Raw genomic sequence first — 22,264 nt, forward strand, 5'->3', positions numbered from 1 at the left:
GGAGACCGCGCCGGCCACTGGTCACCGGAGCACAGCAAGGTGGAGGATGACTTCTCTCTCTAAGTGAGAAAGAAGGAGAGGGCAAAAAAGTCTTTAAAAAAAAAATTAATTGGGTAAAGGGGAAATAATCCCTTAGAGTGTTTTGGGTAAATGGGGTTAAAAAACAGTTAGTGGAGCAAGTGGACAATTTTTAGCCTAAAATCGGGTAAATGATCATTTCCCCTTCATGTAGGTGTACTTATCTGCTTCCCACTTTTACATTTTTTTTTTCTTTTTTATATTTTCTGTTTATTTTATAAATTAACTATTTTAACCCTATCTGTTTTATGTGTATTAAAGTTTTTTAATAATCCAAGGTCATTATGGTACATTTTTTTTTGTTTTGCCTAATAAAGTCTTTTCTCTTAATAATAATATAATATAGATATAGATTATTTCTTTCAAAAAATATAATCCTGGAGTATACATAATATTTCTTTCTCAAAAATAATGTCAATCCCTTTAGTTAGGGCATCGGTAAGAAACCGGCCAAAAAGATTCTCAGGCAGAATCAGACCGAAACTTTGATAGAAAAGAATCCGTAAACAAGCCTCCAATCACAAAACCTTTCTTTCTTTCTTTTTTTACCTTGTCATTTATTCATACCTTCATTAGCAGGCAGTAACTTCTTTGATCAAACATCCTTTGAACTTCGAAAAACTCAATTCAAGATATCTTGTTGGACTCGAACAAAGACGGGGAGATGATTACCAGAAAAATCACATCACTTATTCTGGCCACCTTATTAATCTCGTCTCCGAAAAGTTCGGTAGAATAATCCTACCATAAAATTATCTGCTAATCTTTTCAAATGCATAGTATTTCTCACCTTTCTATCAAAAAGTGTTGTTCTCTGTTTTATGGATAACCCCATAAATAAATTATACCGTGGCTGATTTGGCCAACAGATGTATCCATTTCTTGTTTGATCAAGCTCTAAGCAGTTGGATTGCACAAAACACAGATCACCAATGTATGCAACCTTCTGTCAGTAAAATAAGTCGAAGCTGAATTCCCAGATCCTAGAACATACCACTAAAATCAATACAAATCTTAACAGACTTGAGAAGCCTTGCGACTTCATTTAAGAATCTAAGATCTAACTACTACTATTGTCCATTTACTTTTTTTTTTAATGAAAAGAAAGTCTACAATGCAAAACCACAACAACAACCCCCTCCCAGCTGATCCAAATGGAACGCTTGGGACACAGAAAGGGGGAGCCAATTAGATGGCAACATTAGGAACACCATGGCCAAGTTCAGTGATCACATTGTCTACCACGACTTAGAGAAAAAAATGCAAATCATCTAACATGTCTATTGTCTACCCCATCCTAAAACGAAACACCATGGCAACCTAATATCTAACTGCTACTATCGTCCATCTACTTTGACTGAGAAAAAATTGTATATCGTCTAAAATGCCTACCCATCTCCTAAAACAGAACTATTTTCCATCTCTACCCTACTCAGATTTAATTGCAAGAATTATAATATTAACAACAGCTAAATGAACTAATATCGATCAGACCAGGATTGAAAAAAAAAAAAAAAAAAACTGGATCTTCTACAACCGAATCAAATGTTGTCAGGCAACTCTATAAAAAGTCCCTCCCTGGAACCCATTCTGAGGAGTTTCCAATTTAACCTGCAAGGCAAAGATTTCACGTGAGAGCCTACTACAAATCTCCTCCCAATACTAATCAGCAGATAAGAGAAAAACCAAAAGCTTTACTAGGTGAAAAACAAAGCTTCTATGGGAAGACTCGCCTCTCAAATTAAATGGTGGAATGTTATTGCAATGGATTAAGAATAACATGAGTTAAGAAAGTCTAAAAAGAGTCATTATTAACCACAGCACTTAGGGTGTTTAGGACAATGGAAGCAAAATCACATAGCCTAAATGATTCCTTGCATAAGTCATATGCTCACCGAATCAAGACAACTTGGCCATCTGATGAAACAAAAATATTATTGAGAGAGAGAGAGAGAGAGAGTGCATGTGTGTGGCATATGCTCTTATTCCCAGATGGATGCACAAATACAAACACGTTTGATATAAAAATTGCTAAATGACATAAGAGCACATAAAACACAGATCTTGTAGAAAGAAACAGAAAGTTACTTATTCTATTCTTGCAGGAACACCAACATTATAGACATTTTTTTTTTTTGGCAAACTAATTACAGCTTTAGGGTAAGAGTTTTACCAATTTGGCCTGTTCTGTCAATTCATTTGCTCATAATGATGGTTCTTGATATATAGCCTCATCGCCACAAATTTCTTCATTGCATGGATGTACCTTCTGACCTTCCACTTCTCCTAATCAAAACGCTCTCTCCTTGTCAAAAATCTTGATTGGAAGAAATGTGAAACCCAATCCTTTCAAAATTATGCAAGTGCCCCCACCAATAAGAATCCCTCCATCTACGATCACATGAATCGGATCGCATACCCAATGAAGAACCCATCTTGCAATGCCAAATTAACTCATTTGCATGTAATCTGCAATAGTAGGTAAATTGTTAGTGTAGAGATTAATGCGCTTTTCCACGACTATGCAAACTAAATATAGCATTATGTAAAAAAACAGCAAGAACAATTGAAAGGAAAAGGCACATAAAATTTGTTGTTAGAGGTTCAACGAACTTTACCTATGTCCCTCTGTGATCTCTCTTGAGAAAATCACTTAATGTTTTTGATCATATCAAACCAAAACCTATCCCCTATACCTTTCCTTTTCTAAGACCAAATACGATACTTGTTGAAACTGCATTCCCTAAAATTAGCAGGAAAACTTCTGCTGAAGTACCGAATCGTATTTTGTCTTTAATCCTGATCCATCTAGACATATCAACGAGACAGAAAACACAGCAGTAAGTTTATTTTAAAGATTGAAAGTCTTTTGTACTCACTACTCCATTAACTCCAAATGTAAACCCAACCATTAGTTATCTTGTCAGCATCAAGCAAATTGATTCAATCGCAATTTAATACCAAGTACTAAGCACCAAATAACACAAATTTACATGACACCATACGTTTTCTTTTTGGGTTTGCTATTGTATCAAAATTAGTTTGTACTTGAAAAGTTGAGGGTCCAGAAAGTAGAATAACAGACTCCTGCTATGGTTTTAGAGCTATGAATATACCTCACTCAAAGTCGGGACTGCATTAGGTACTTCCTCTGAACAATCAACAGAACCATCAGTTTGAGCTTCAGCCAATTGGGACACATCAGTTTTCACAACTACCAGATGGGGGCAGACAGGAGGTTCTGTTTTACGACACACATGGCACCTGAATCCAATGAGCTTATCAATGTTCTCTGAATCCAGCCCAAAAGCCTCCCCATGAAACCACTCTGCCAAGGTAGAATCAAAGAAAAAAAGTGATGTATTTATTTATTTATTTATTATAAACAAAACCTCTATATAAATTAAAGAGGAACATTCATGTCATGCAGGTAGGGGAGATTGACATCATGTTCAGCAGATACCTAATCAAACAGTCACTGATTCACCTATAACTATCCCAATGAGCATCAAACCGTACATTTAAAAGGTTCACTTGAATGAGCTCATCATTACCTCCACATAGTTCACACCCGATATAATCTAAAGTAGATGCATATTCTGCTTCACAACAGAGCTGGCATTTGAGTTGACCGAGAACGATAGAAGAACAGCCACAGTGAGCAAGTAGTTTTTTCTCCCTAAAAAGCATAACACGTTTATCATTTGGCTTTCTAGACAACTGCAGACCATTTAGCCAGTAACTGCGATAAACTTGTGTTCTCTTCTTCTGACACAAGGTCCCTGTCTTTGGTTTCTTATACGTCCGCTTCTTGGATTTGCTTTGTTTCCCTTTCTTGCGTTTGCTATGCTTTTTATTTTGCAACGTCAAGCATTTAGCTTTCCTTGGAGAGCGGCGTAAAGGTACACTTACAGGAACCTTTTTGCTATTTTTCAATTGTACCTGTCTTCCTCCAGCTAAAGCTTTTCTTTTGCTTCTCAAACGCAGTGATCTACGATCAGTTTGAGAATTTTTACATTTCTGTGACTGTACTTTCTCTATTTTTGTTTCAACTTTCCCTCTTTTCATACCAACTTTTCCTCTCTTTTTATCAGCTTTCCCTCTTTTTGTATCAATCTTCGCAGAGACCCCATTCTGGCATCGGTGGCATGTATACGTACACTCGGAAACAATGGCCCCAGCAGACTTCTTCGCATGCCTTTTGTGGAAAAATCCTGAAATTCATACCTCAGAGATTAGACAGCAAGCTTAATAAATATAAGAGTATCAATGACAAGCATGAAGTTCTAGTTACACTAACAAAATAAAGTATTATGTGAATCATAGGTAATCCGCCGCAAAAGTCTAACGACACCACACCAAAAGAAAAGGGATTACTGCTGACTTGAATATTTGTTACCAAAATCCAACAAGAACAAGGAGGAAAACCCAGAACATTAACAGAAGCAATAATTGTTAACCGAAAAACATGGGGTTATAAGTCCAAAGAAACCTCAGGCAAAGCTCAGTAGACAGCAGCCTCTGGAAGAGCTCAGTAGAAAAGGCCTCAAGAAGAGGGCCCCCTCAAGTAAAACAACAGGGCATCAGTGGCTAGATGGAGTCTGTTTTTCTAAAAAACTAATCACAATAATAGTAAGATTAATAATAATAATTATTATTATAGAACAATAAAAAACAAATTTTATTAGACAAGGGATAAATACAACGTACTGCACAAGATGTCCGCACAATAGAGACATAGCAAAAGCTCAAGTGAAAACCAAGAAACCCAATGAAAAATACCCAAAAAGAGAACAACAAACTCTAAACTGCTGCTGCTCTACAGTCCATCAAATACAAGAAAAAACTATAATCTTCATAACCCTCAGAAACTGTAGTGAAGAGCCAACCAAAATTCTTACTCTACCCCTGCACCTTCATCAACATAAAAAATTCTTCTGTTTCTTACCATCCAAAACACCCAAACTACAGTAAACAAACCACAGCCCCACAACTTTGCCTTTAAAACCAGAACGGTTTTGAGTAATAAAGCAGTATTTTACAGTAGAGACTCCCTTGTCACCCCAACCACTTTACCTAACTATTGCCAGAGACATTGCCATATATATATATATATATATACCCTAACCTCGCTCTGAAATTTCAAAGCGATGCCTCGCTCTGGATAGGATCTGTATATATATATATATATACCCTAACCTCGCTCTGAAATTTCAAAGCGATGCCTCGCTCTGGATAGGATCTATATATATATCTACATCTCAACCGTTCAGTTTCTAGGTACTAATGTATAGATCATCTCTACAAAATTTCAGCCAAATTGATGGTCGTTAAGGCATTGATAACTGCCTTAAAGCTAGTACGGTTCAGGTTGGACAGATTCAGTTCGTCCACTGGTTTAAGCGAGTTATATACCTTAAAGACCATCAATTTGGTTGAAATTTTGCAGAGATGATCTATACATTAATAGCTAAAAACTGAACGGTCGAGATGTGGATATGCGACTGAAAAGAGACCCTAAACCCTAACCTCGCTCTGAAATTTCAGAGCGAGGCATCGCTCTGGATATGATCTGTATATATATATATATATATATATATATATGATTTGCACTCAATTCAATGTACACCAGACACACCAATGAGATAAATCAACAATTTGGCCTCCTCCGTTGACCACCCTTGCAGGTATTCACCCTCTCATGCGCCACCAACCAGCCTAAGACCTTGACCTTGGGAGAAACTTTGGCATTCAAGATAAAGTTTGCTGGAAAGAAATTTTGATCAGAGCTATCCTCAATCAGAAACTTGCGCAAAGATATCGAGGAGAAAGCATCAGAAGCTTCCAACTACCATCTCCTCACATCCCTTCTCAAACTCACTATTTCTACTAATCCCAACAAATCTGAAACTTCCTATGTCTCCTAATCATCTTGATTCCTCATAAACCCCAAGTTCCACTTAAACCCTCTCAATCGTATGAGAAATAAATGACACATTGCTGCATGTTCACTAGCTGGGTCTATAACAAGTTGAAAGCACTGCTTTTGTCAAAAGCTATAGACAAGCATGTAATAGATCTAACATGAGTCAAATCATCAAAAAGAAAAAAACTTGAGGCAATTCTTAGTAATTTCAGTTTTTGAAGATCCATTTTGTAATAGACTGTGAAACAATTAGGAATAATAACTTTCTAGATTCAGAAAACAGTGAGTTTATATTCAATAAATGATAAATAGGCCAACTGGATGTACAACTATAGAAGTTCACTGGTAGTTCAGAAAATGGATTCAATATTTCGATACAATAAAAAAACATCATTGCTTGAGAAATGATCTGTTATGTGGCCAGCATGAGCAACCAATTTGTAAGATATATTGCATGTAAACAGAAAAGGACAAAAAAAATACTATACTTCCCTGCAAATTATAGGCTATAGCAATTAAAATAGATAATATTTTGGGTACGAATTGTATGAAATAGTACGAAAATGGAAGGTGTTGTGGACATAAAGTTTTAAGATAGGCCATGTTGTCTTGATTGATTCAATTTTTTTTTATTTTTTTAGAGTTGCTCACAAAATGATATAGGAAATTTAGGGTTTATGATACATGATACTTGCTAATTAAATGATCGATAATCATGTGCCAATTCACTGTGGCCTTTAAATAATCAATCGTCAAAACATGCAACTTATAGATTTATTGGAATGATCAAAACCAAATATCGGTATATGACTAAAGATATATGCGGAGCCAAAACGAGCTAGTATTGGAATTCTCCGAGAGGATAAACTGCTATTACAGTCTCTCCTCCACCTCCAAAAAACTAAAAATAAAATAAAATAATAGAAGAAGAAGACTTCTAAGAAGGGAGAGAGACCATGCATACAAGGAAAGGAGGGATTTCCATGGAAATCTAGTTTATTCCACACACAGAACAATATACCGATCTCAACTCAATCATTTATTCATAACTAATCAGCACTTTTCCATTTCTGACAAATTGCCAAATATTGTGCATGAGCAAGAATAAATAAACAAATAAAAGATAGTTCAGATTGAATGAGTTGATTGAAAAGGTAAGTTGATATAATCTAGATATTTATGATTGATATTGCAGCTTTAAATGCTATCACCAAATCTATAATAACCCAGCTTTATGTGACTGTTGTCAGTCTGTGCTAGCCCTAAAACCACATCATATGTCTGTTGGCTTGCCTGAATAAGCGGTAGTAGAAATCTCATTCGCTACTATTATCTTTGGATATTTTGCTAATGTGAAAACATATCCGCAGGAAGAAGGGTATCAAAGATTAATGGTCTGGACTTGAGGCCATGGTCCTAACAGGAAGGATGGTGTAGAGTATAGTAATGCCCTAGTTTTCCGTGTACAAACTTGAGCCTCACATCGATTGTGTGCTATGTCAATTTTGACTACATAATCATTGCAAAGTGCTACATTAGTGACCAGTCTTTTTGGTTGGGATACTAATTCTTCATGGTTTGATGTTTTTATGGGTTGTTTGCTTATACACTACAAGCAAATATAAGTCATATGAATACCTAATGCTTAAAACAACATACTTCCTATAACAACCTCCAGTGTGTGTCTCCAAAATTCTTATACGCTATTTTTTCTTCATTAGTTTACCGAGCAGTAGATTTGGGTTCAGAATATAACATATGAAGGATACAAACCTTCCAATGAGTTACAAAAATAATTTCTCGCCACAGAAAAGGGTCCACAGTAGATAAAGCTACAAATCTGAATATTCCCATCTTTCCTTTCTCGCCAAATCTCACAAAACACTACATTACCAACATTAGTTTTCCACAATTTTTCTCAACTAATGATGATACACAAGAGGCCAAGATTACCCCAGCTCAACCCAGATTCTCCAAAATGTATATGATCCAATTGGGCAAAGTGCACTTTGGGCAGCAATAGATCGGCCTCTTACAGTGGAAAATACAAGTATTGACTCAGACAAATAAATAGCCTAGCAAAGATTTGTACTAATGCAAACTAAACATAGACGTCAGCCAGATTAATAAAATCAAGTACTCCCTATAAGCTCAACAACTTTCTTTATTTGTTTCAAATGAATGCACATTTCTTATCAAAAGCTAAATAGAGGGTCCCAATCTCGAGGAAAAGGACCCAATATTTCAACAGAAACAAAGAAAAAAGCTCTTGCACACGTGCAAAGAAAAGGGACCTAATCACTCAGGTTTCAACTAAGATTCTCCAAACTCATCATGAATATGACTTTTGCCAACAAATTTAAGATTCTAGCAGCACAAAATGGACAACTATGTTCTAAATGACATATAAACTTCACAACTTCGCTGCCCCTGCAACAGCCAGGGTTTATGAATAGTTGAATACCAACATGCTGTAAATTTTGGCAAATAATATTTCTCTTGAAATTTCAAAAACCAGCAGTGTGTGCACAAGTGCACAAAACAGAAGAAGCAAAACAAGAGTAAAACTAATTTAAAAAATATATATAATAATAATAATAGAAACCTAGAGTATACAAAGTACCAATACCATATTGTACCTAGCAATATTTCAAAAGCGCATAACAACAATATGAAGGGAAAAAACAAAAGGAAGGGAGGAAACCACACCTCTGCACAATTGACAACTCACAGCTTCCCTGTCATATTGAGGGGGGGGAAAAAAAGAAGTCAATGATAAATGAAGTGGAAAACAAAAGTAATGCAAGATTTAACATGCATGACAATCTCAGAGACCTGATCATTTAACATGACTAGCAACACCACAGATTGACCATCTACTCAAATCCTATAAGTACTTCCTCAAACTCTGCAAATCAATATGTTCCAAGTTCGTCCTCATATTTCCACGCACAAAAAAAAAACGTCTTATTAGAAAAACCTATGTTTCCACAGTTCCTTGTTGCTTGTTCCCTAGATAGTTTATGTCATCCAACTAAGTGAGAGGCTTACAAAGCTTCGAGTCCAATATTCCTATCTCTATCCTCCAGAGATTGGGGAAAGAATTTCTTGCACAGTTACACTAACTTCAAAATTAGAAGTTTCTGAGTGACATCCTCCTCACATAAAAATATAATTTACTAAAAACAGCTATCAAAGTAAAAATAAAATATCACAAGCAAAATAACAATATGAGATGATAAAAACTTACAAAAAATAAAATAAAAGATTTAGTACCTTATCAGGACATCTTTGTGGCAGTGTCCACACTTATAATACTCTGATCTTTCTGCTTTGGAAAACAAATAAGCAAATCCCTTTTCATCCGGGGGCCGCATTACTCTACCAACTGCAAGAACTTTACCAGACTTCCCATCACTAGACTTGCGGGCAATTCTTCTCTCCTCAAAATTTTTCAAAAGATGCAGAGGAAGATATGATTCTTCAAGCCAATACTTTTTCCTCTCATTAGATGGTTCTTCAAGCACAGAACCATGTTTCCTGACAATGTCGGGGATTGCTCTTCTCTTGCCAAAATCAAGAAGATACTTAACCACTCCCTTTTCTGAGCACTTCCTGCGGACAATAACTTTCCTGAAAAGCTTGATTGATTTTGTAGATTCCTTGTCCAATGTAGGCAGCGGGTGTGTGTTCTCAATATCATCCCACCTAATGTTTGAATAAAGCTCCCTAACCTGAAACCATGGCAAGATTTTATGGACCAAAATGTTCTAAATGATGCTTATTAAAAAGCATGAATTTTAATGGTCAGAGCAATTGGGCCTACAACCACTCAGGTGAGCCACCAAAAACTCATGAAATACATTCATAACAGATAAAGCGAGAAAACTAGGTCATTGAACAACCTGAACATCAGCACTTAAGAGAAATAGGTGCATAAACCGAGATTACCTGCAAAGCAAGCTGTTCTGCACTAGTCGACATCTCAACAGTAGCTCGCCAGGCAATATATTTGCTTCTCTTTGCATATTCTGAATTCTCAGGATACAATATTCCCATTATTTTTGTGCACCCACCTGCAGAATTTTAGAACATGAATCGAGTTCAGAATAGTTATTAAGTTGATTAACTACTGAAACACATGTAGAAGAAAGAGAACACAACAGACCTTGTCTGGCAGCCTTAGAAGTCAAGGAGCGAGGCAAAATCTTCCAACCAAACACCTGACGAGAAAGCCTGCCACCCCTCCACCAAAACATTCCCAATCCACTGCCGGCATTTGAAGATGGATTTGAATCAATATCAGAAAACTTGGGCCTCTTTCTGCTGTTCATGTTCTTTGAGTATGCACGTAATGAAGTCACAACATGAGAAGCTGAACCCATGGTAACAACAGAGTCCACATGTTTCAACCAATCTGCGGACAATGCACGATGATGCAAATTTTCCACTAGCTGCATGATGACCATTTCACCAAAACTTAGGGATAGTATTAAAGGGAAAAATCAAGATACCACATAAGTAATGGCAATGCAAAATGCCCTTTGAAATAAACTAATAAGGTATGGTACGCATAAGTATACCTCCACACAAACTACTTAATTTGTAATTAGGTACAGTATACAAATTTGTGCCATATGAATAGGAAGTAGCCAAGGTTCCAAAGGATCCTACTGAATATTTTAACAAAGAGATAAACAGGACAACTGATAGGCCCTAAGGTTTGGACTACAATTCTATTAAAAGATTAATGTTAGGCCACCATAAATGTTTAGCAGGTGAATTGACAGCTGCAGTAAATTTTATAGAGAAAATGCTTACAAGGAGCAGTAAATGCTTAACAGAGGCAAGATCGCATGCATTAAGAAGACTATTCCGCCAGTATTCTGTATGATGGGGGTTCAACCACGGACCCAACAGAAGCCCAAGCAGGCGATCATGAATGGACAAAATTTGACAGCTGACATCATTAAGATGATCTTTGGGAATATTTTTCAATTGAAGTCCAACTACATCAGTCTTGGAAACATCCTGTAAAGGCAGCTTACTCATGATAAGCAAGCAATCCCTATCATCAGCAGGATATTTGCAAGAAAAGCACCACCCACATTTCTCTTTCTGCACATCTATATTTAAGTTCTCAATATTTGGCCAGGAAAACTTGGAAGATTTTTTTATAATGGTCTTCATCTGCGCAGATATTATTTCATCTACTGTATTTAGTGCACCTTCCTTATTCTTTTCTGATGATTTAGACAACTCCTCTGCAACAGATGAAGCAATTTGGCCAAAACTGTAGTAGTTCATGTAATCAATTCCACAATCCACTTCTGAAGTGCCCTCTTTTCTAGTGGTTATAGCAGATGAAATTTTTCCAAGATCAATAGAACCGTTGCTCTCTTGTCTGACATCTAAGCAAGTAGATGTCAAAGAACAGTCTTCAGGCAGTTTTCTGACCAAATCTGATTGATTTGAAATATCAGCAAGATTATTTGAATCATCCTGAATGACAGTCCTTCTCAGCACTTGAACAGAATTTGAAACATCAGAAACGAGATTACAAAACTTCTCTTGCAGTTTTCTATCCTCATGCGTCTCATTTTTAGCATCACCTGTTTCTGAAAATTCCAATTGGTCCAGGGGCTTGCTACTAATTGCTCCATTAAAGGTAGTAGGAATGTCCCAGTGCTTATAGATTCCCAATAATATCCCACCATAGGAAAATTCTGAAGACCTTAACACTTCAATAATCTTGTTTAGATCATCTCTGTGATAGTAATTAAATGCAGATTCATCATCACAAAAACCAGATCTGCAAGTACAAATCCATAAACAGATTGAAGCCAAAAATATATATCAGAGTGACCACAAGTAGCAGTAAATAACATAGAGATATGAAATCACAACATACTTGTCCCACAAGATAGAACACATGCTCATTATGAGGAAAAAAATTATAGTAATCTTTTCCCATCAAGAAATAGCAATTCAGAAGTCAAGCCCTTTCTCCCTACTCTTGATTAGATTAACACACCTACCGAAAATAGCTTGGTACTGCAATTTTTTTCCAAAAGCAATTGCACGCACGCGCGCGCGCGCGCACACACACACACACACAGAGACAGAAACAGATGGAGAGAGGTTGTGTTGAATCCGAGGGTAACATTAATGAATGACATGTATGATAACTTGCTAATGGACTTCGATGATGGTAGGGGGTTTTCATGGACAAGCCAAATTGTAAATGGAACTGATTGGTTAGCAATTAAAAAAATATTTGATGACTTATTATGTAACTTAAGATGATTTTGGGAGAACCACAAGAATTTTAACACTTCTTCATACATTAGGTTTTTAAAAGATCTTGAGGGAACTCATATATCATTAATGCTTGTTTCTCATGAAATTGATCTTAAGGAAGATGCTTGGGTACTTTGAAACCAAGAGCGAAGTAAAGAATAAGGGGAAATAATGTTGATAAAGGAACAAGCATTGATATTACACCGAGTCATGCGAAGGTGAAAAAACCAGACTTACACCAACAGGTAGCCGCAGCTTTTAAAATATAGCCGACCATGAGGATCAATTCCTAATAGCTCTGCACCTCGCAGTGACTTGCGGAGTTTCATCCAAGGTTTGTGCCTATCAATCATACATTCAGGGCAATACCAATCACCCTCCGGCAAAAGATCATTGACAACTCCCACACATCTTGAATGGTAAGCTGCTGGACAGCCATCACAGCATATTAAGTTCCCTTCCATCTTACAGAGGCAACATTCATCACTATTCCAGTCAGGGGTTTCATCAACATTTTCATCATTCAAACTGGAGCTACCAGCAATTTGCGCAGAAGCCTTCCTTTTCTTGCAGACGTCAAAGTTTACATCACGATCAAAACCCATGTCATGTTCAGATGTCGAACACCTTCTATTAATCTCCGACTTTATGGCTTCCCCTTCTATCAAATCATCACATAGACAGCGAAGAATCTCAACCTTTAGAGAAGCAGGCTGACTGTAGTAGTCACTTTTTAATAGCTTAAAGTGACCGAGGTCAAATCCAGGTTTCAGTCCTGAACAATGAATCAGAAAGTACTCAACCATGAAAACTGGCCACGTAATTAAGTCCAGGAAATCCCAATTAAGACTCCTACATCAAATAAAAGAAATAAAAAATGAAAACACGTTAAGCAACAAACCCAGGCAGTATGAAGTCGCCAAAAGGATGAAAGAATATTATAACAATACGAGGACAAAAGAATATACCTTAGACAATCAGAAGCAGATTCGGAACCTTCATTTGAAAGGGACTCCAAATGCTTTCTTAGCGTTTGCAAAATAGAAACATGAACAGAATCAAATAACAAACTAGGAGAGTTGCATTGCAGTGCTCTCACAAAATCCTCCAACTTGAAGGGACTCAGAAACAATATTGTACTAAATGATCTCAAACAGGCATAAATAGAAAAAAGGTCAAGTACGGGAATGCCCTCTAAATTCAAACGTTGTGACGAAGGAGGTAATCCGAGCTTCTGAGGGGCAACACTAGGCTGATCGGCTTCTTCACTGCCAGAAATCACCGGTACGTCCTCTGTTACTGCAGTAGCTGCAGAAGAGGACACAGGATTACTAACGGCAGATGATGCAACGGAAACATGATTCCGAGCAGATCCTCTGCGAGAACTTCTCCTCAAAACTGTCTCTGTAGAATTAGACATCAAATTATCCGGTAGCCTTCTTCTCTTCCTTCGGCTACTTTTTTGAATGCTTGGACTTGCTGAATCGCCTGGGTGCCCATGAGTCACTGGAGTAGCAGCTTCAGAAGGACCATCTTCCACCATACCGTTATCCTTAACAGCACTAGCATTCAAATCCCCAAGAGAAGATTCGACCTTCATATCTCCACTGGACCACCGGTTCTCATTACCGAGTCCTTCCCCAACAGCAGCACACTCAATGCCATTCAAGGGAACTTCTTGATTAATATCAATACACACTTGCTTCCGGGTCTCATTAACATTCCCATCCTCAGCAACATTTCCTTGGGCGTCTCCGCTGCTTCGACTCTCTTCAATCCTCTCAAACTTGGGACTAATTTTAAACTTGTCTTCACTGTCCCCCTCCTCAGCAACCTCCAAATTCAAATCGAAATCGCAACCCCTCCGCTTGGTCCCTTGGCCCAAACTAGGCCCATCGAAATTGTCAACAGAATCACAACCGCTGGCATCCAAATTCAAATCAATACAATCTCTCTCCTCACCAACATTCAGGTCAGCAGCATCATTTAAGCTAAAATTAAAGCCCGCATTCAAATCAATCCCCTGCTCCTTTTCTGGACTAGAATTACTGCTAGCATGCTCATCCTCCCCTCTGTAATTGGGATCAGAATTACCTGTACGGCGTCGTTTCTTGGGTTTTCGGGCCGGGGCGGGGTCGGCGAGGAGGAGGAGAGAGAGCTGGGCCGAGTCCAATTGTTCGGAATTTCCGTCTTCAAAGAGGACCTGGAAGAAGCCGGAGGAGGCGGAGTAGGATTTCACAGTTCCGACGACGCCTTTCAACTCTTTCCTCACACTTCTCCCGACGAACTCCATTCTTCAAATCCTCTCTTTCTCTCTCATTGATTTTTATTGGTTTTTGGGTTTTTTTTTTTTTTGGGTCGTAGGGAGAAGAGAAGAGGAAAAGAGAGAGAGAGAGAGAGAGAAACGAACTTTCTCTCTCTAGAAAATGGTTTCAACGTGAAGAGAGAGAGAGAGAGAGAGGAAGAAGGACCCCGACTACTGACTCCCCTGGCGAGATATGCAGTTAGTTGAAGTATGCAAATGGGGCTGATTCGATCGAAAGCGAGACATAAACGGGGGTTGGTGAGAATTTCCCATTCAACTTCCGAAAACTGATTTTATTTAGAAAGAAAATTTCTTTCTTTCTTTTTATGGTCAAATCAAATTCATGAACATTATTACTTTTTTTTTTTTTTAAGAACCGTTTAATTTTAATACTACAGTATTTCTCTTTTTTTGGGACAATCTTAACTACACTATTTTTTTTTTAAATGTATCTACACTATTATTAAGAGAAAATGTATTGTTAGCTAAAATAAAAATTTTGACAGAATTAATCTTAAAAAATAAAATACTTTGTGAATTAATTAAATCAATGATATTTACTGAATATGTAAAAGACAAGTATCCAATATATGTCCTCTTTTTCTCTCCTCTGGGTTATTCTAGGGTTTCTTGCCGTGGTGATTCATGGCGGCTTGAAAGTTCCGACCAGCATGGGTGGGCATCCCGTCCATTTTGGTTGCATTGACGATGGCGACGTAGGAGCGATTCCTCACCTTCTCGTCCCGACTCTCGCAAGGGAGTTCTCTCGACGACGATCGACTTTAGTTGATGGTGGTCTTGTACCTTGGAATCGGAAGGGGGACAACGCTCTCCCTTCTACTCCCCTTCTCGGCGACGGCTGGCATGGCAGCACCGATGGTGATGATGGTCGTTCTTGTGCTTTCGGGTCAAGATTAGAGATGTGAAGCTATGTTGTGGAGGGAGGCTCTTCTATTGGAGGTAGTGGTGAATCCAGACTGGGCTTCCTTCTCCATGATGTCGCTGTGGCGGGTGACCCTATTATTGAGGAAGACGATGGAGCTATATCCATGGGTGAATGGGCGCCGGCGCCGAGTTTTGGCTTTTCAATCGGTGGTCAAGGTCATGATCCAATACATTCTTGCACTTCTCAATACAAGGATGATGGTGGCTATAGTGTTCTCACTGGTGGCAGCCTTGTTGGCTACAACGGTGGTAGTGGGTTGGAGGCCACCAGGGTTGCAATTGTTCTTGGTGACTTTGGGCTTTTGCTAGGGTTTCTCATAATTGGGCCTGTTGGGGTTAGCGTGGGCTGGTTTAATTTGGGCTCATAGCATGATTAGGGTTATTGTTTTTATTTTCGCTTTCGGTTATTATCATTTTTCAAGAAATGATGATGGCTCTATTATTTTCTTTTTTTGAGTGGGGAAGTTCGACAAGTAACAAGTAGCCTCGTAGGTAGTTTATTAATTTCGGGGTTACTTTGTTTCTTGTTTTTGCGCTTAATCAAAAAAGGTGAGTGTGCTAGGGGTATGCTAAGTAGTATGCTCGTGTGAGGGGTGTACTCTATGTAATGGCTTCTACTAACGGCCCTCTGGGCAAGTCATTATTGTACTGCTTGCTGAAATGCTTAATGAGATTGACATTTTCACCTCAAAAACAAAAATCAATGATATTTACAAAATATATATTTATTAAAAATAAAATAAAATAAAAGGATCTCACAACTCATTTTTCTCTCTCACTATCTTCTTTCTGTAATAATAATTTTTTTTTGGGGCCGTGACCACTTACCCAATTTTAGAATCAAAATTGCCCACTTACTCCACTAAGAGTTTTTTAACCCCATCTACCCAATCCAACAGTGTGTGACAGTATTGCCCTCATACACTCTCTCTGTCTCTCTCTCAACTCTCCTTCTCCTCCCAAACTCTATATATATATATATATATATATATATATATATATATATATCTCTCTCTCTCTCTCTCTCTCTCTCTCTCTCTCTCTCTTCCTCTCCTGTCCTTGTTCACGTTCGGCGAGCTCCCTCTCCCATCCTCTGTAGACGAATCAGTCGAATTTGGATCACATTTCCTCTTATAATTCAAAACTCTAGATCTCCCCAATCCCAAATCCGCCCTATTCTTTCTACCACTACTACTGATGTTTCTACTTCTCCTCCACCTAGCCAGCGACTCCGACACCCAGCAATCGGGGCAGACAGAGACCTAGTCGGCGGTAGCAGACAATGACCCGGACCAGACGGCGGCGCTGCGGTACTCGGAATCGCAATCCCGGTGGACTCGCCGCTTATACTGGCGGCAAGAGAAGCAGTGGCCGAACGACGAGTCGTTGAAGCAGTAGGAGCAGAGCTCGGTGGATTCGACGCGGGCCAAGCACTTGTTGCAGAGGAGGACGATCCGCCACTCGCTGTAGAGAATCTGAAGCTTGTTGTTCTTGGAGGATTTGGCGAGGTCGACTCTGAGGTGGCAACAATGGCACTCCGTCAGGTTCGGCAACTCCCGAGTCTTCTTCTTCTTCTCACTGCTCGTCGTCGTCATTGAAATTGAAGAAGCCCCTTTTGCTTTGGAAATTTTGGGGAAGACGACCAATTTAGGGCTCCCTGTATTTAGTTGATACACCAACACGACGTCGTCTCGGCTATTTTTTGTACCAATTTAAGTATTGTTGTTCAGTTCTTTTTTTCAACAATGTGAGTAATCTGACATTGCAATGTAACTGTGGGGTTTGTTTGATGGTCTACTGGGGGGCAGTAGACACATTATTGGCCCCCAATAGACTTTGAAATGAGGGACAGGGATCACTATAGTGTGGTGTTTTGATAAGTTACATGTTATTTACTGTGTATTAAAGTCAAATTATCTGTGAATCCTACAAAAATGTGCATTTTTGGTGGTCTATTGGGAGGCAGTAGAGACATTGGACTTTGTATTGGGGGGCAATAATATGATTATTGGGAGGCAATAATATGATTATTGGGCGCCAATAATATGATTATAAATTGATCAATTGTGCTTGTAGTGTATTCATTTTGGTTTTGGGAGTTCATACAATTCACTGGACGGCAATAATATGATTTTTGGGAGGCAATAATATGATTATTGGGGGGCAATAATATGATTACTGGGGGGCAATAATATGGTTACTGGATATTATTAGGGACCGGTCGCCGGATTCCGGTCACGGTCACCGGATTCATGTCACCGTTCGCCGGATTCCGGTCGCCGGCGCCCTGCCACTGGTCACCGGAGGCCGGCAAGGTGGAGGATGACTTCTCCCTCTAAGTGAAAAAGAATGAGAGGGCAAAAAAGTCTCAAAAAAAATAAAAAAGAATTAATTGGGTAAAGGGGAAATAATCTCTTAGAGTGTTTTGGGTAAATGGGCTTAAAAAACAGTTGGTGGAGCAAGTGGGCAATATTTAGCCTAAAATCGGATAAATGATCATTTCCTCTTTTTTTACTATGTTTTCATTTTTGTTTTTTCAAAAAAAAAATATATATATATACACACACACACACACACTAGCCTTCGCGCGTGCGGAAGGGCTGCGCTCACGCATGCGTATTCTCCTTCCTTTCTTGCTACGCGTGTTTGAAATACTACTCATGAGTGCAATATAATTTGTGTTTGCAAATCACCTAACTCAAGCCCCATACAAATATTATAAAATATTTTATATGTCTTGCGCAATCCATTAGTAAAAAACATAAAACTTTGTACAAAAACATATACAGAGCTTAAGAGTATTGGAATTGGTTAACTACCACAAAATAAAAACATATTTAAAGGAAAAGAAACAGAGCTTAAGAGTACATATTGTGCATGCTTCTTTTTGTTCCACTCTTTCAAAATAAGTTTACTGAGATAAGCAGTGTTCGTTTTTACGGATTTTTTCATGCACCAACCACAGGAAAATATGGAAACACATCTCCTAAAACTTCTGTCTCAACCATTCCTACAAATAGAAAAAATTACACAAAGTTACAGATTGTAATATAAAAAAATTCAATCAAATATGTATGTTTCTAATCAATAAAAATGTTGAAGTACCTATGAAGACGATCTATCATTTGTGTTTGAATGAAGCAAAACTTCTTTAAATACGACCTTCTTCGTAAATATGCCATCTTCACCAACTATGGATCCTTTTTTAACTAAAACTTTTGTGGTTGACTCTGATACTCCTCTCGACAATGCAACATATAATTGTTCATGACTAAAAACATGATCTGGGAGGTAAACATCTACATGTGGAATAGTCTGACCTTGAGATTTGTTTATGGTCAAAGAGAAGCTAGCTTACTTTGACTATAAATTGCTTTCTTGTTAGTTGAAATGATAGCCCAGCATTTTCTGCACTTTTCAAAGGAATTCTAGGTAGAAAAACTGTAGTCCCAGCAAACTATCTTGTTAGTATCTCAGCATCAATCAAAATTTGGTACGAACCACGACACAACAATCTAGTACCATTACACAATCCCAATTTAGGGTCAATATTTCTTAAAAGCATGATTGTAGCACCTACTTTCAAAGTTAACTTGTGGGGTGGCAGCCCACCTGCAGTTATTGAGTTCAGAAACTCTGGTTGGTACAAATTTCTCATGTCATCTTCAACAGAGTCAAATGAGTATAATGTAATTTCTTCACCTGGAAACATATTGATTATCTTTTCATTCAACACGTCCACATCATCGTTTATAGGAGTAATCAATGCTCTGTCCACCATGTATCTTGCATCATTTACATGATCACCCAAATTGGGGAAAACTTCATCAATAATTTGATGGATAGATTGGTTGCTGTCTCATGGAACCACCATGCATTCTGGTAATCTCATCATTTCGTCGTTAATGACTTGTTCACTCCCATCGCCAACATGAAGTAGAAATTCTGCAAATTGGTGGTCATTTATGGATCTCATATTCTGTCTCAATCTCAATATCTTTGTTTGTGCCCAAAATGTTGCTTTCATAATGGAGGCTTGAATGAGTTCAGACTTCGTTCCTTTAGGAATAACAGGGAGAACTTGACGAAAATCTCCCCAAAAATCATTATCTTTCCACCAAATGGTAATTCGACATCCATTATGTCTCGAAATGTTCGATCAAGTACTTCAAACACATGTCGATGTGTCATAGGTGCCTCATCCCAAATAATTGCAGTGGAATCTTGTATCAGTCGTGCTAGAGCAGACTGCTTACTTATGGAACACATGGATGATGCATCTGCATTGAGTAGAATCTTGAATCTAGAGTGAGCTGTCCTCCTACCAGGCAATATATTTGCAGCAATTCCAGATGATGCTGTGGCTAAGACTATATGATTCATTTTTCTCAACTTTGCTAGCAATGCACGATATAAGTATGCCTAGTACCTTTAGGACCATCGATAAAAAATAATGCACTTTCTCTTCCCTCAACTGCGGCCATTATGGTGTTGAATGCAATCATTTGGTCGTTGTTAAGATGGTCAATTGAATTAATATCTTCTTGCGGGATATTTATAGAAATTTCATCTTCAATACATCTCGGCATTCCTAGACTATCTTCTGGCTCACTTGTCATTTCTGGCAGATCAAATTCTCCAGTGCTCTTATTAAATTGTTCTGGCATTCTGTTTAGATCTCGAAGTAGCCTGTTTTTGACAGAAATATCGACAATATCACTTGATCAAGAAGAATAATCTTCAATCATGAAAGGATAAAATTCATCCCACAATCTTCGAACACCAGTTGGTTGACTATACACCAAAATTGTGACGAATAATCTTCTCAAAGCTGATGGCATTCTAATTGCAGAGGCCTCTAACAGACATTGTCAGATGCTATTATCATCTTCCAGGAAACCTCGTTTCTTTGCTGCTTCCTTAAAAGTTGGTTGCAGAACTCCATTAATAGTAAGCAAATCACGAAATGATCTCGGTCCTCTTATATGATTGAGAATGACACGTAGGTAAAATTTCTCACCTTCGGAGGGTGAAACACTATATATTCTCCCAATTACCTTGTAGTTATTCATTCTTTTCACCCAAGCTTTGTGCTTACTATCCCACCTATAGTATTGCGGGAATTCTCGATACAGATATTGTCTTGCGTCCGGATCCATACTGTTCATGGTGAAATATTCAGTTAAGCATAGACTTCTGTGCATGCTCATCTGCTAGATTGTCTTCTATAGTCTCATTTGCATCGAATCTAATTTGTTGTATGTTTGGAAGATGTATTTGTAATCTGTCGATTGTTGGATATATTATGTTCATTACAAATTTAAATATCCTCCATAAAGCCTCTGGTGCACAAACCCACCTTGCATCAACAAATTGTCTTATTTCATCGAACTCCGGGTCAGATTGCACTTCAACTGCAACTCTATCAGGACCTTTGTAGACATACTTATATAAGTATTTGACACTCTTTATGCTCCCACATATTTCAACATTGATGTGACAATCATACCGTAGCAACAACCACGGGTTATAGGGAACAACCTAACTGTTATCCACCATTGTGTCTCCGGATCTACGTAGAGGGACTGGTAAGTGACTTGCTCATCTTCGATATATAGGATATGCATCGTTTCCTTGCACAGTGAAATTTGCAAATGATTTTGGATAACTTTTATTGCATCTCCCATTTTTCATACATGAAGACTGTTGGTTTAAGGTTCCACATGGACCGTGAATCATATGTTTCAACACCAAATCATAAAGTTGAGGCTCTTCATCTTTATCTAGTATTTCGGCTCTAACAATGCAATCATAATCTTCAAGGTTATTATGCTTATCATTTGCATCCAACATGACCAGCATGTGTTCATGTGGTAGGCCCCATTTCTGAAATTCAACGATGAAAGCATAAGCAATAACTTTTCCCAATACCCATTTGGTGATGATGCCTTCTTTTAGTTGCTCAAGTTTTGAACGAAATACCCTGACCTCTAAATCCGGACGATCTTGTGATGTTTGTCCAGGGAGTAGCTCACTTTTAATTTCTTCCCAATTCTGGTTACACGTCATAGTGATAAACAAATCTGGTCTGCCATACTTTTGAACCAAAGTCATCGCATCTTGGTACCGTTGGTGCATATCACGTGGGCTTCCAACAAATGATGATGGCAGAATTGTCCTATGACCGACGTTACCTAAGAAAATGTGAATCTATATTCAATATTTCTACAATTGTACAATTGAAAAACTTACATATCTGATATAGGTGAAAGTAAAATATTAATTCTTACCGGCATTGTTCTCCCTTGCAATAAAAGAGTCTTGGCATACTTGATAAAATTCTTTCCTAATTGTATCTTGGTTACTGCGAAGCCATCTGAGTTTTTGTGATTCAATTTTCACGTAATTATCTACAATATACTGTTGTAAGAGCCATCCACCTCGAAGTAGAGGATTTTCATCACCTGAACACATCGGCACAATCAAATTTTTTTTTTAGCAGGTGTTTAAGTTTTTTTTTTTTTTTTTCATTTAATGCAATAGGACCTAAAGTTGAAAAAAAATGTACTAACCTGTAACATATATCCATAATAATCGCAACATGACATAGGTCTTCCGTTCTCATCATGACTATTAATATCCCATCCATATGTTCCATAAGGTAATAACAAAGGATACTGCATGGGATCGTAATATCCGACCGAGTCTTT

General features: G+C 38.0%; 1 protein-coding gene across 2 annotated transcripts; it reads right to left on the bottom strand.

Annotated features, from left to right (window-relative positions):
- Positions 1 to 1,011: 1,011 nt before the first annotated feature.
- Positions 1,012 to 14,868, bottom strand: LOC112167468 (DDT domain-containing protein PTM). Of its 2 annotated transcripts, XR_005800692.1 has the most exons (11): positions 13,273 to 14,867; positions 12,542 to 13,156; positions 10,826 to 11,816; positions 10,173 to 10,458; positions 9,956 to 10,080; positions 9,281 to 9,738; positions 8,714 to 8,742; positions 3,633 to 4,292; positions 3,195 to 3,406; positions 2,252 to 2,547; positions 1,012 to 1,689 (listed from the first exon to the last, which is right to left on the bottom strand). XR_005800692.1 is itself a non-coding variant. In XM_040507188.1 (10 exons), exons 1-10 carry the CDS (start codon positions 14,595 to 14,597, stop codon positions 2,872 to 2,874), a joined length of 4,716 nt encoding a protein of 1,571 aa, XP_040363122.1. In that variant the 5' UTR covers positions 14,598 to 14,868; the 3' UTR covers positions 2,723 to 2,871. The 2 variants fall into 2 exon arrangements, 1 of the variants encoding a protein (XP_040363122.1); XM_040507188.1 differs by lacking the exons at positions 1,012 to 1,689; positions 2,252 to 2,547 and adding an exon at positions 2,723 to 2,886 and having other exon boundaries at positions 13,273 to 14,868.
- Positions 14,869 to 22,264: the final 7,396 nt, after the last annotated feature.

The sequence above is a fragment of the Rosa chinensis genome, chromosome 5, assembly GCF_002994745.2.
Source record: "Rosa chinensis cultivar Old Blush chromosome 5, RchiOBHm-V2, whole genome shotgun sequence".
NCBI lineage: Eukaryota > Viridiplantae > Streptophyta > Magnoliopsida > Rosales > Rosaceae > Rosa > Rosa chinensis.

What these genes read in the sequence shown, in the direction of transcription:
- LOC112167468 (XM_040507188.1), bottom strand. Translation starts at nt 14,597, where the DNA reads ATGGAGTTCGTCGGGAGAAGTGTGAGGAAAGAGTTGAAAGGCGTCGTC. An exon ending in TCTGCTTCTGATTGTCTAAG is followed by an intron (nt 13,157 to 13,272) that starts GTATATTCTTTT and finishes TATTTGATGTAG; the next exon opens with GAGTCTTAATTGGGATTTCC. An exon ending in AGCTGCGGCTACCTGTTGGT is followed by an intron (nt 11,817 to 12,541) that starts GTAAGTCTGGTT and finishes TTGTACTTGCAG; the next exon opens with ATCTGGTTTTTGTGATGATG.